General features: G+C 37.9%; 1 protein-coding gene across 1 annotated transcript in view; it reads left to right on the forward strand.

Moving 5' to 3' along the window:
* Window positions 1-10,518, forward strand: part of UBAC2 (UBA domain containing 2) — a 110,330-nt gene extending 99,812 nt beyond the window's left edge. The window contains exons 8-9 of the mRNA XM_081326964.1: window positions 6,467-6,589; window positions 9,982-10,518. Of these exons, the coding sequence (XP_081183090.1) occupies window positions 6,467-6,589; window positions 9,982-10,089 (231 nt within the window). The 3' untranslated portion in view covers window positions 10,090-10,518. The remainder of the gene's footprint in view (window positions 1-6,466; window positions 6,590-9,981) is intronic.
* The last annotated feature ends 4,369 nt before the right edge of the window (window positions 10,519-14,887 follow it).

The following is a 14,887-nucleotide window of genomic DNA, read 5'->3' on the forward strand; positions in this document are numbered from 1 at the left end:
TTTTTACGTGCTTTCGAACTGCTAGGTTGGCAGAAGCTGGGACGAGTAACAGGCGCTCACTCTGTTACACGGCACTCGGGATTCGACCCGCCAAACTGCCGACCATCTGATCAACAAGCTCAGCGTCCTAACCCACTGAGCCACCGCGTCCTAAATTTCTGCTTTCACTTCGTCATTATGGGGTATTGGGTGTAGATTAATGAAAAAAAAGAATTTCACCAACTGTAGAATCAGGATGCAGCATAATAAAATCGACAAAGTGAAGGGGGTTTGAATATTTTCTGAATGCACTGTGTGTGTGTGTATACATGTGTGTGTAGAGAGAGAGAGATCAATGGTACAACAGAAGTCACAATTGCTAGTCAATGGTGATAGAATGGGAGAAGTTAACATCAAGAGAGGACTCTTCCAAGGAGACTCATTACCACCACTGCTGTTTGTCATTGCACTGATACCTCTGTCAACAATACTTGAATAATTCAAGTCATGGTTATCAAACATCAGAAATATCTTCCCGACTATTCCACCTCCTTTACATGGACGATTTGAAACTGGAAGAACATCATCTGAAATAGAATCACTGCTCAATACTGTCCATACATACAGCCAAGATATTGCAGTGGAGTTTGGATTGGAAAAATACATCACGCTCACCATCAAATAGAGAAAAATAGTGAAAACTAAAGGAATCAAGATGCCCTATGGAAATAACATCAAGAGTCTGGATGAAGATGCTCATTACAAGTACCTGGGCATACTTCAAGCAGACAATATCAGACACATTGAAGTCAAGAAGTGAATACATCAAGAGAATGAAGAAGATCTTAAAGTGGAGAAAATACCATCGAGGCAATCAACATCTGGGCAATTCCAATCATTAGATACATAGCTGGAATAGTGGACTGGACTGAAGCAGAACTAAAAGGATAGGAAGACCAGAGAAATAATGACAATGAATCATGCCCTTCATCTTCACAGTGACATTGACAAACTCTACCTACCAAGGAAAATATGTGGGAATGGAATGTTGCAAGTACATCAGATGGTTGAAGAAGAAAAAAGAGCATTGGAAGAATATCTGAAGGACAGTGAAGAAGATGCACTGAAGCTAGTATACCGGGAAGGCTCACTGACTACTGGAGAGACCAAACTGACCTACAAGAAAGATAAAATGAAGAACATAATGGGGGCACGAAAGATTAAACATTACATAGCCAGTACAAAAAGTAGCAGGGAAAGTAGATAATAACCTGGCAATGGCTAAGAGCAGGAAAATTTAAGAAAAAGACTGAAGGATTAATTCTGGCTGCACAAGACCAAACCTTAAAAACTAATACATACAAAACCAGGATGGAGAAGACAGCAACAGATAGCAAGTGCCTCCTATGTAAAGAAGCTGAAGAAACAGTGGATCACCTGGTTAGCTGCTTCAGTAAGATCTTCCAGACTGTCTATAAGCAATAGCATGACAAAGTGGCAACAATGGTGCATTGGAAGATCTGCAAGAAATATCATTTGCCTGCAAGCAAGAAGTGGACCATAAAATAGAGAAAGTCATAGAAAAGGAAGAAGCTAAAATTCTGGCACTTTAGAATTCAAACAGACAGGCACCACACACACACACACACACACACACACACACACACACACACACACACACACACCAGAGTAAACAATTGTCAATAAAAAGACAAAAAAAATCCGTATAGTGGACATGGCAGTATGCTGGAGACAGCAAAATAGAAGAGAAAGAACTGGAGAAGATAACAAAATACAAATATCTACAAATAGAAATAGAATGACTGTGCAAAAGCAAGCAAAGGTAGTACCAATAGTAATAGGTGCCTTCAGTGCAATCCTAAAACAACTGGAGCACCACTTGAACACCATTGGCATTGACAAATTCATCATCAGTCAATTGGAAAAGGCGGCTTTACTTGGAACAGCTTCCATCCTGTGACAATATCTGCAACACCATCAAATTTCCAGATCTGCCTATCCCTGGTTGTTGGAATTGATAAATAGACAAAAATGCCAAATCCCGACTGAACATCTGGTTGATTGTGCAATGAGCCATAATAATAATAACAACTCCCTTTCCCTATTGCTTAATCCTTCTATGCTTGATTGGATTGGATTTTGATTTTGATTTATAGTGATTTTATTGTGTTAAAGTGACTTTATTGTTAAATTTGTGGTGAACTACCTTCTTAAGTGATAGTAATTTTGCTTGCTGCAGTTGTGCCACATATTAGTCACATTAATAAGCATGAATCTAGCAGGATTCACAGCCACAAAAGTGCTTTTAGCATTCACTATTTCTGACTTTTTTTTTGGATGTTACAAAATGCTATCCAAGCAGTGACAACATTCTGTTCTTAACATTATCTTATATCCATTTTTTTTAAAAAAAAGTGCTTTGTGCTTGTTTAGTTTGTTCCAAGGACAGCATTTTTCATTTAAACCATGGTTGTCCCATCTTTTGGCTTGTCTGGGCTGCAATGAGTTAAGAGGAATTATCATGGACCACATACTAAAGTTAATATATATAAATAACACACTTCCTTTATTTTTTATGATCTTGTGGTCTGCATTCCTAGCTGTCCAGGGTTGCATATGGCTGCATATGGTGGGTGGGACACATCTGATTTAAACCTTTTGAAAAACAGTATGGCTATTATATTTTCTAGCCATGACAGACTCACTAAACAAACCTTTCTCAATTTGGACTCATACTGATGTTTTGGGTACTAATGATTTGAATGTCCAGCCAACATAACCATTCTCAGAGTGATATTTGTAATGGTTGTTGTTGTTAGTTGCGAAGTCGTGTCCGACCCATCGCGACCCTATGGACAACGTTCCTCCAGGCCTTCCTGTCATCCACCATCCTCCGGAGTCCATTCAAGCTCACACCCACTGCTTCAGTGACTCCATCCAGCCACCTCATTCTCTGTCGTCCCCTTCTTCTATTGCCCTCAATCTTTCCCAGCATTAGGCTCTTCTCCAGTGAGTCCTTCCTTCTCATTAGATGGCCAAAGTATTTGAGTTTTAGCTTCAGGATCTGGCCTTCTAAAGAGCAGTCAGGGTTGATCTCCTCTAGGACTGACCGGTTTGATCGCCTTGCAGTCCAAGGGACTCGCAGGAGTCTTCTCCAGCACCAGAGTTCAAAGGCTTCAATTCTTTGGCGTTCAGCCTTTCTTATGGTCCAGCTTTCACTGCCATACATTGCAACTGGGAAGACCATAGCCTTGACTATACGCACTTTTGTTGACAGGGTGATGTCTCTGCTTTTTAGTGTGCTGTCTAGATTTGCCATGGCTTTCCTCCCCAGGAGCAAGCGTCTTTTAATTTCTTGGCTACAGTCCCCATCTGCAGTGATCTTGGAGCCCAGGAAAATAAAATCTGTCACTACCTCCATTTCTTCCCCATCTATTTGCCAGGAATTGAGAGGGCCAGATGCCATGATCTTGGTTTTCTTAATGTTTAGTTTCAACCCAAGTTTTGCACTCTCCTTCTTCACTCGCAACAAGAGGCTCTTTAGTTCCTCTTCACTTTCTGCCATTAGATTGTAATGGTAAACATCTCCAAAGAGTCAGATTGATGAAGCCTGAACTGAACTAACAAGATTACAGGTAGTCCTTGACTTACAACAGTTCATTTAGTGACCTTTTGAAGTTACAAAGGCACGGAAAAAAGTGACATGACCATTTTTCACACTTATGACCATTGCAGCATCCCCATGGTTACATGATTTACATTTGGATGTGTGACAATTGACTCACATTTATGATGGTTGCAGTATTCTGGAGCCATGTGATCCCCTTTGCGATCTTTTGACAAGCAAAGTCAATGGCGAAACCAGATTCACTTAATAACTGTGTTACTAATTTAAGCACTGCAATGATTCACTTAACAAATGTGAAAAGTCATAAAATGGGGCAAAACTCACTTAACAAATTTCTTACTTGATAACGTAAATTTGGAGCTCAATTGCAGTCGTAAGTTGAGGACTACTTGTATATAGTTAATAAATTTGGAAGCTTCTGAAAATTATTTTGAGTTATAGTGACAGTGAAATTTACAAAAACATGTGAGATAAAAATAGAGTTAGTACCTTTACAGCACAACTTCACACATACAGGTTCAGATGCATATAACTGCAGTCTCTCAGTGCTAATGAGAGAAATATCCTTCCTTATTTGTCACATATCTGGAGATACAATGAGAATGTATTTGGGGGATCTATTAATGACATGTTATTTAACATCTCTCTAAAGGTGTTGGAATTTTGAAATGAGGCAGCATATTTACATTCCAATTAGCTACAGATCACAAGACAGACAGTGAAAAACAAAAACAACACAGAATTAAAGAACAGGGATTCCTGTGTTGTTGTAGAATCTGTAAGGGTTGTAGAATCTGAACTATATTTTCGAGCACTTATCATCATTGGCAATGAACTATTGGGCATAGTAATTCAGCAACATCTGAAGACAGTCAGGATTTTTACATTTCAAGATAAGACCATTTTCCAGTTATCATAAGAGAATACAATTTAAGTACTCTTCATTGGCCACTTAGCGCAGGAGTAAAACAATACATCTTATATTTTTTGTCTACAGCTGTGAGAGCAAGTTCTCATGCGCTAATAAGCAAACAGCTGACATCAGTTCAGTTCACTACCAAAACAAGAGAAATGCAGAAGCCTTTCCTAACCCTAACCCTTCACTTGAAAGAGAGTAGCTTCTATTTCATTCTATCACTTTCACAGAAGAAAAAGAGCCAAGAATTTGAATCTTGATTTCAGTATAAATAAAGTTCACATTTGATACATAATAGCAGTTGCTGGAATTCCTTCATAATTATTTTTATAATTAAAGGTAAAGGTTCCCCCGCACATGCGTGCTAGTCGTTTCCGACTCTAGGGGCCGGTGCTCATTTCCGTTTCAAAGCCGAAGAGCCAGCGCTTGTCCGAGGACGTCTCCTTGGTCATGTGGCCGGCATGACTAGACGCCAAAGGCACATGGAACGCTGTTACCTTCCCACCGTAGTGGTCCCTATTTTTCTAGTTGCATTTTTATGTGCTTTTGAACTGCTAGGTTGGCAGAAGCTGGGACGAGTAACAGGCGCTCACTCTGTTACGTGGCACTTGGGATTCGACCCGCCAAACTAATTCTAATTATTCTAATTATTTTCTAATTAGAAGAAACCTAATTGATTCAAGTTTTGGTGTCTTTAATTTAATCTTAAAGTTTCTTGCCGAGTCATCAAGAAATTTAACAAATGATTAATTTTCTTTATCATACCAATTGCAGTGTTGACATTGTATCTTGACAGTACTTTATCATGCGAACTGTGCCTTAGATAATTTCCAATCTCAAGTAAAATCAAACCAACTGTTTTAAAGTTGATGACCTCTATAATTGCCACTGTTTTAAAAATGAAAAAAGAAATGCTAGTCTTTATTATGTTATTTCATTAGTATTCAGTTATTTGCATTTAAAACATTTAGTGAACTATTCCTTTAATTGATTTTAAAAATGCTTATGTTTTTTAATTTGAATCTTTTAACCTAATATAATAATTGTACAAAATGCTGGTCTGTGATTATAAAAATAAAAATTACAGGCTAGTGTATGTTTCTTAGAAATCATTAAAGATTACATAGCTGCTCATTATGCTTACGCATAATGCTTTTTAGTAATTTAGCAAAGATATAGACTAGTTTACCAGATTATTTAAATTTATCACCCAAGGGGAACAAACATAAAAACAAAATTAAAATGAGATTCTTTGAATGAGTTACTCTGCTGAAAAACAGGAACTTATATTTTTCTAGCACCTTCAAAATAACATATCCCCTAATTGATTTTAATGGAAGTTGGGTGGCAATACAATACTGAACTGCTAAGCTGATAAGCTTGTGTTATTGTGTTAAATATATATCCCAAATTTGGTGTTTTAAGCTTGAATCATGAGTGTAAGGTTGTAAAATGGGGCAAAACTCAATAAATGTCTCACTTAGCATCAGAAATTTTGGGCTCAATTATGGTCATACGTTGAGGATTACTTACTCCCAAATGCTGAAAGTACTGTCATAGAAGCTTGAAAACCAAAGATGAAGCATACAGAGATACCAAGATTGCAACTTTCTGAAAACAGGAGAGTTTAATGGTCAGATGTAAGGAACCTAAGATTTATGCATTCTATAGGCCAGTCCTTCAGAGCTGAAGGAACCAAACCAAATCTACAGTGAAAGAAGGAATCAACCATGAACTTAGTGTAGGGAACTTCCACTGGCTCCTAGAAAGGTTGGTTCTATGGTTGAATTTTTGCAGAATTTCTTTAATTATTCATTTTTACATAATTCCTATAATTTGCTGTTAGTTGTTAATTTGAAAGTTAATTCATACTCAACTGTGTTTTTTGTATTTAAGACCAATGTGAAAATATTTCATTGTAGGGTGGAATGGTTAATTGGAATCGTTTCTTTCCTCCTTTACGTCACCGACCTAATGCAAATTATTTGGATAATCACCCAACTGTGCATGAGGGACAGCCTCCAGCTCAAGTTTCTGAAGAACAGGTAACATCTGCTTTTTATGAGGAAAAAACCACAGTATTTTAGACTCATGATTCTGCTAAGCTTTAAGCACATTAACAGCTTTCCATGCTCACTGCTCAGTACTATAATATATGAGTAACTGCATATACCTTATTCACATGACATCTCTTCACTAAATATAGGGAATGAATCATACACATTATACAGCATGAATTATTCCACTGTACTGTATGCCTAGTACTCACAATAAGAATACATCTAAACTGCCAGATAATGTATCATTGAATTGTGCATTATATTTTCAGGTGCTGGAACAGTATCTTCTTTAAATGTTCCATCTACTTTGTACATTCAGAAATAGGAGTTTCAGTTAGAGCAGGGGTGTCAAACTCGTAACGTCGCGTGACGTGTCTCAACGTATCGTGACTTTTTTGCCATTGCCGGCAAAGGGGTGGGCGCAGTTTCGCTATGATGCATCTGGCCTACGGGCTGGCAGTTTGACACCCCTGAGTTAGAGGGTATTTTTCAAAGTTTACCTGCTTTCAAGACCTTGTGTTGAAAGGAAAATTGTGCATTTAATGGACTGAGAATTGTGGAAGGTATCACGTAGAAATATTTACCCTCCTAGTCACTTGTAAATAAAAAGAAAGATAGCAATTATTCCAAATGGCAACATCAAAATATGTGAGGTATCTAAGAAATTTATTTAAAGTTGTTCACTTATTTTTTTATTATGATTATACACAGTCTATGAACACATATGGGTAAGTTTCTCTTTAAATATATTATATTCTAGCAGACCCAGTACACAGAGGTATGAGGGGGAAGGAAAGAGAAAAATAAGCAAGCTATATTTCCATTCTTTCATAAAAATATACAATGAAGTTTTGCATTTGAAACTTGGGAGAGGGTCGACTGTTCCTTGGTGTTAGCTGGGACAGTGAAGGAAGCCTTATTTAGATTCTCAGGGTTTATTCAGCTGGAAGCCTCTTGTAAAGCTGAACACAGAGCCCTAGGACATGAACTTCCTAAAAACAAAATAGCAATCTGGCAATTAGTTCTAGATTATCTGACTCGGGGGCTTCCCTGTCTCACTTGTCCCTCTGATTCATTATTGTAATTGGAGAAAATGAAACTTGAAGACAGTGACAAATACCGATCATTTTCTGTTCTTTAAAACTTTTTAAAGAAAAGACTCATATTGTCTTTCGGGAAATTTTGAATCATTTAAAAATACATTTTCCATTTGAGAATTATCCATTCTTCATCACAAAATGAGAAAATGGAATTGGAACTATATATGTTAAAAAGAGGTTTTAGAAGGTTTAATAAAAATCTCTTAAAATTGAAATAAATTCTTATTAAATATAAAAACTGAAGGTTTTAGATTTTAATAATCACAGGGGTGGCTGTTCTGGAATTATCAACTTACAGAATTTCCAAACAACCTTCCAAGAAGATGGCACTATCTTATTTTTAAAACAAATTGAGGAACATCAGGAAATGAGTTGCAAGTTTTTCATATTGGCATTCTTGGAAACAAAGCTCGTGATTTGTTTTTATAACTGTAGCAGCTCACAAACTTAATATTAAAATAGGTTTTCCCCAAATCCCCACCATGGATTTGCCTAGTAAATCTGAGCCAAGTCAGGAATTCAGCAATAGATTTCAATATTCATGTTGTGATAGGTAGGTTGTTAAGATTTGGGGCAGTATGTCCAATAACACTGAACTATCTGAAAAAAAAATTAAAAAGAGATCTGTTTTGCTTCATTACATCATCTCATAAACTTGGGGGAAGGAATAGTAGGAAAAGCAGAACACAGCAAGGATGGCTCCAGCTTTTGCTCTTTCCCTTCTTATTGATTTGGTTTGATTTCCTCTCTTTCTTTCAAGAGGTCAGAATGGAATAAGATAGACTGAGCTGAAAGGGAATCAGTACAGTAGCCCGGCCTCAGTGTGTCCATGGTTAAGGTGGACTTGGATTTGGATCTTCTCACTCCTAAGGAAACACCTTAATGCTACACCATATTGACTCTTTTGGGTTCTTTTGTTTCTACAATGCAGAATAGGCTGATTGGTGGGCTGCTCATAGTGCCCCTGCCCAGCCAACCCAGATGTTACTGTGTTGAATAGCATGGATGGCTGCCCCATGCAATTAATTTTGTGAGAACGTCTGTCTTTTTTTTCCCCTTCCATTTTTCATTTCCTCTCCTTCTGAATATACTGGCAATTATAGAGAAACATTCAGTAGCCCTTTTTTCTGATTCCTTTTATACATATCCAAAATAAAGTACCCAGGTTTCTTAAGCAAACTGAAAAAAAAATTATGCTGATGCCTAAAACAAACACTTGCTCTGTTTATGACTCTGCTATCGTATGATAGTTGTCATGTGCCAAGCTTGGAAATTTTAAAGGGATTTCCCCAGGTCTCAGGATTTTTTAACAGTTGTGTTCTCAAAGCAAATTCAGATATTGTTTGCTGTCATAAATATTATAGCCAGAGAAATATTTATCAATATATCCATATGAAAACCTGATTGTTGCTCCTTGCCATAACTTGGTATGTTCTTGAAAACCGTGGCTTGAATTTTTGCATTACCCTGACAGACAGTCTAAGCAGCACTGCAGTGTTCCTCTTTCCTGTACTGGTGACATGGAGACGTCTCAGACTACTGTGTCTCCCCTTACAACACCAACGTCTAGAAATAGGGTCATTATGAGAGTTGCACGTGGGTCCCTCCCATAAGACATAAATCTTTTCTATCGCACTAATCAAGAAAGTGTATTACTAGTCCTATGATAGGTAGATAACACAACTATTAAGTCTAGTTTCTTAACATGAGAAGCAGTGCTGATACAGGAGATGGTATTGTCAGCAGAGCAGTTTATCCACCTAAAATGGAGGTGGAGTCTCATGAGTCCCTGTGCTGCTTGATAAACAGTTGCATTAACTTTAATATATTTCATTACAAGAAAAAAAAACTAATGTTACCGGCTAGGTTCAGTGGCGTAGCGTGGGTTGTCAGCACCCGGGGCAAGGCAAGTAATTTGCGCCCCCTAACCCGTGGATTTTAGCACTCTCTCCGCACCGCACCGCACGCCTGGCACACACACCCCCCCCCCCACAGTGGGCGGCGACCCGGCAGCTCGGATCGGATTCGCACAGCCAGCACTGCAGTGAGAGAGAGTGAGTGAGCCAGGCAGGGGCAGAGAGCTGTGAGTGCGAGCGCGCCCCCCCCAGATGTTGCACCCGGTGCGGCCGGCCCCCCCTGCACCCCGCACGCTACGCCACTGGCTAGGTTATAGCTATATTGACCTGTTCACAATCAGTTCTTCAAAGCATGCTGCTGTGTTGGCTGTTTAGCATGAATTTTCATATTTCCCCCCCCCCCTCTCTTATTTCTCCATAGGTTGCCCGGCTCATGGAAATGGGATTTTCTCGAGTAGATGCTTTGGAAGCTTTGAGAGCTTCTAATAATGATCTTAATGTAGCCACCAACTTCTTGCTGCAGCACTGATGAATTGAATACCTGCAGGGAAGAACTTAAATTGACATGTGTCATGTGCTTTCCAGAGGGCTGTAAACAACTTCAGGGTGGACATTGTTTAAATCAAGAAAAAGAAGCTGCCTCTTCACATGCAATATATTACTGCAGAAAAGATGGCTGGCACTGGAAATATCTTTTTTTCCCTTGACTGGAGTATACTAGCCAGGTTGCACTGGAAAAGTGTTTGCAATCATAAACATATGTTATATATCAATATTTATTTTGCAAAATTGGGTTTATGTGTCGTCCCCACCCCCAAAATCAGCATGAAATGTTTGGTCATTTCTGATAACAAAGAAATAAGAATTTTTCTTCTTAAAATAACTCCGTTTGCCAAAAAAAAAAATCTTTTGTTTATATATAGCCAACAAAGCAGCATTTCATTTTCTTATTTTTTTTTTTTAAAAAACTACATTTTATTCATCTGCTTTATTAAAGCTTCAAGAAATGAGCAAAATTCCTTGGCTGTGTAATTTCAATAAAGGGAGCTTCAGAAGATTCTATTCATATTTTTAAGGGTTGGGAAGAGCACACAAAGCATGGCTTCTGGAATTTTTTTCAGCCCCTTTACAAGCAGTGTTTATGTATGGCCTGTGGAGCATGAGGCAGGCTGCATCTGCTCTACATTAGCTCATTTGACCTGGAGGGAAAAGGGAATGAAAAAGTTTAGCAAGGAGCAAATAGCAACTTTCTAGGCTGTTGTCCAACTTCCTCTCTTACAAGTATGCATTTGGACAACCTCCCTAGCCATCTCCAACCAATGTTTGAACTCGGTCTAACTTTGATCAGTCTCCCTGCCTTGGACAAGAAGTCTTCTAAGGTCCCTTCCAGCACTATGATTCCCTTGGCAAAATTGGTCTTGTTCCACTCAGTTTTGGAGAACTTTCTCACTGACAATAGGCAGACTCCTGAGCAACTTTGTATAGTTTATTTCCAAAAAAAGGACAGAATAAAAAAATGGAGGATGAAAATAGATAAATAAAAAGGGAAAGGCAGGAAAAATACACTTATAAAAGAAAGGACAAGAATTGCAATAGGATAGAAAGATCTAAACCCCATTCATATAATGAAAGACTAAAGACTTCAGGAATGCTTTGCTGAGGGGGGAGATGTGACAGCACTATGAAATTGTGCCACTGCATTCCAGACCATTTGCAGCTTCTAAGTAATCAATCTTTTTGGGGAATTGTTTCAGTAGATTAGCTGGATGGTAACGAGGGCATGAGTTGTTGTAACTTGGTCCTCCTGCGCTGCAGGGTAGCCATTGGCACATCAGCTAGCAGAGAGCCCTCTCACCAGGACTTCCACCTATTCAGTCAGGAGCCACGAGTCCAGAAGAACTCATAAATTATGAACTTGTCTTTCATGGGTAGTGATTGTTCATCCAGAGGTAACACTGATGTCCACAGATCAGTCACTGAAGGTGTGGATAGCATCTCCCCAACAGTGATGATACTGCTGCACCTGAAGCCTTTGGATGACTTCTCCCAGTAGTTTCATAAAACTTTAGAGAGTATGAAAGTTTCATAAAACTTTAGAGAGTATGAAAGAGAACCAACCCCTGCAAAAAACCCCTTTCCCCCAGCATAGACAAAAACCACCCAGTGAAGAAGGAGCAGTTTATATTGTAAAACTATTGGAAATTCTTTATTCCATTTATTTTCTTTTCAGGGTAGGTTCTTAATCAGTTTCCCTGAACAGAAATATCTTATTTCTTGTTAATAAACTCAGATGTACGTGCCACAGTTAAAACCAGAATATATATATAAAAAGTCTTTCTACAGAATGAGAGCTGAAAAACAACTAACCCAAAGAATCCCTTCATACCATTTTTCAGATAATAATTTTTCTTTTGTGTTTTTTCAGATGCTTTGGTTGATACAACCTTTACGTTGTTCAGATTTTGTCGCGATAACCTTTCAGATTCAAAGCCTATTGCGTAGTCTCTTCTAAAGATAAGACATGTAATTTTAGAATCATGCTTTTGCAAAGTAAGATTTATAGCAAAAGTAACATAGCTGAGAATAATGAGAACAAAAGAGTGAATTTTACAAAGTCCCCATCATGAAGGTTACAGGAAAACATGTCTTTTTAAAAATTAAGGATCAGCTATGAATAACTGAATAATCTTTGAGACACTTCCGAACCCACCAGTTACATTCTTTGAGGGCATGGCTTTAAATATTCTTGGCCTTCTGTTGATTCTTCTGTTGATTTCCATAGAGGAGTTTCAGGGAACTTTCACTCTAGGTTAGGAAAAAGGCTCATAAAACTGTTGGCGTTTTTTGTCCTTTCTTATCTTTGTTCATTCTTTCTGTTTTTATAAACTTTATGCACTGCCAGATTTTGTTTTGATTTTTTATTAGTGCCTCTGCTATTTATCCTTTGGGACAATCCTCCCATCTTCCCCCATTTCCTAGTTAGGGCACTTGTAACAGTTCTCTGCTTGAGAATAGTCATAGTTTGCATTTTCACTGTTTGAGACACAATTATTTGGCATTGTTTCATCAGAGATTCTTAATTATTACTGATATCACTGCATTTAGATTTTTTTTCTGATTTCTGCATTTTTCCCCTTTCCTTGACTGTCTTACGTCCAATTAAGGTCTCACCACAAGCAATTTGCAGACTGCTGTTGGATGCATACAATATTTGTTCTACAGTAGTTACAATTTTAGATCTTGGAATTACTTTGGTGGGATTTCTGTCGATCATAGAAGCTTCTGATCTCTTTGATTCTGTTAGATGTGTTGATTGGCAGTAAAAAGTATGAGAAGTATCTAGAAACATCTAGATCAGACCAAACTAAAAAAATGTTAATTGTAGTCAGAACACTATTTTTCATTATTATTTTTCTTCATTGCAAGAGGTATAGGCCTAAACTCTAAAGAACAAAAAGAAACATGGAAAGCTAATCATTTATAAAATGGTTACTCACTGAAATACAATTTCAGTAATAGTAATAAATAAGTGACTTAAACATCATCTGTGCAATTTGCAAAATAATATCCTTAAGCTTCTTTCATATGTATTTTATAGTATAATATATCCTACATAACTGAACAGAGATGAAATTAAGCTTGCTTGATTGTCTTAGACAAATTTCGCAGGGTTGAATCCTGACACTGTTAGTAAATTAGATCACTGCCCTCCTGCCAATTATGGTTCTCCACATTCAGTGGAAGCCACAGCTATTGGCATTGTGAATACTTGTATTATGCATTTGCTGCACACGCTGTAAATTATATCCATGTGTATTTGTTGTCATGCCTCTGCCGTTTTAATCATGCTTTTGATTTAGTGAAACACTAAAGAAGATCTCACTTCAGCAGAGCTTGTATTCAGTTTATATAAAAATTTGTATAGTTATAAAAGCAATTTGTAGAGTTTTCAGGGACAAGATAAGGAAGTCATTTATGGATGAAGTACAGTAAAAAAAAATAAGTTGGGTAAAATGAAAACAAAATCTCTTTTGAGATTTCCCCCCTACACACACACTTTTATTTTGTTCATTTCAAGGTACGTATAGCTGGCTCAAAGTCCCAAACTGGATTTTATGCCTGAAGGAGGGAAAGAGGTCCTGGTCTCCAGATTTAAGCACTATGCCCAATTGGCTCTCATATATGAGGGTTATTTGCATTAAGATGGACAGGCCCCATTCTCCTAATTTCTCCCTCCCAAAGTACTTTTACTTCAAGATTCCTCCACGTCGACTGCAGTGTTTGATGTAACATTTTGGTTACATAAGCATCAGAATTCCAGTCACAGATTGAAATGGAAAGAAAAATAATATGGTAGTCAACGTACGACCACAATTGAGCCCAAAATTTATGTTGCTAAGTGAGAAATTTGTAAACTGAATTTTGCCCCATTTTATGACTTCTTGCCACATACGTTAAGTGAATCACTGCAGTTGTTAAATTAATAATATGGTTGTTAAGTGAATCTGGTTTCCCCACTGACTTTGCTGATCAGAAGATCACAAAAGGGGATGACATGACCACAGGACATTGCAACCATCATAAATGTGAGTCAGTTGTGTGAAAAATGGTCATAAGTCACTTTTTTCAGTGCCATTGTAATTTCAAGCAGTCACTAAACAAATGCTTTCAAATCAAGGACTACCTGTATTGGCCTGTATGACAAATGTTCTAAATATAGAGAAACAGAGTTTGATGAAGTTATTTTAATCTTGAACCAAACTAAAAATCTCGGACTGTGCTGGAGGTTTTTCTTTTTCAAAGTTAAAGATGTTTGAATTCAGGTACCACAGCTGATATTGCATGCTTCATAAACACAGAAGATTATTTTCAAAAAAAAAAAAAAAAAGCGGGGGGGGGGAAGAAGAAGGACTAATTGTATCTTTTTCTGTTTCTTAGATCTGTTGGGAATGTTTCTCCTATGTTAAACTAAAAAATAGATTAAGATATTGGAACCAGCAAAATCCTACTGATAAATTGCTCTCTGTAATAGAAAGTGTCTCTGTGTGTGCAAAAAAACCTAACCTGCACCCCCTGCAGGCCATCCTCGTCCAGATTGCATTACGTTGGTAGTTATTTATATTGCATTTTGCTTTGCCCTCATACAACAGGACTAAATACCTTGGAACCTAATTGAGAGGAAGCTGAACTCCAAAAGCCTTCCAACTCGCTCCTCTTTGACTGCTCCAATGCTTTCTTCTGCAGAGCCCCATTTAGGGGTGCTGCTCCTTTGCCGATCAAAGCAGGAACAACTGGTAGACATTCAACTCTGTGTATGCCCCCAGGGC

Source organism: Vipera berus, assembly GCF_964194415.1.
Source record: "Vipera berus genome assembly, chromosome: 4".
NCBI lineage: Eukaryota > Metazoa > Chordata > Lepidosauria > Squamata > Viperidae > Vipera > Vipera berus.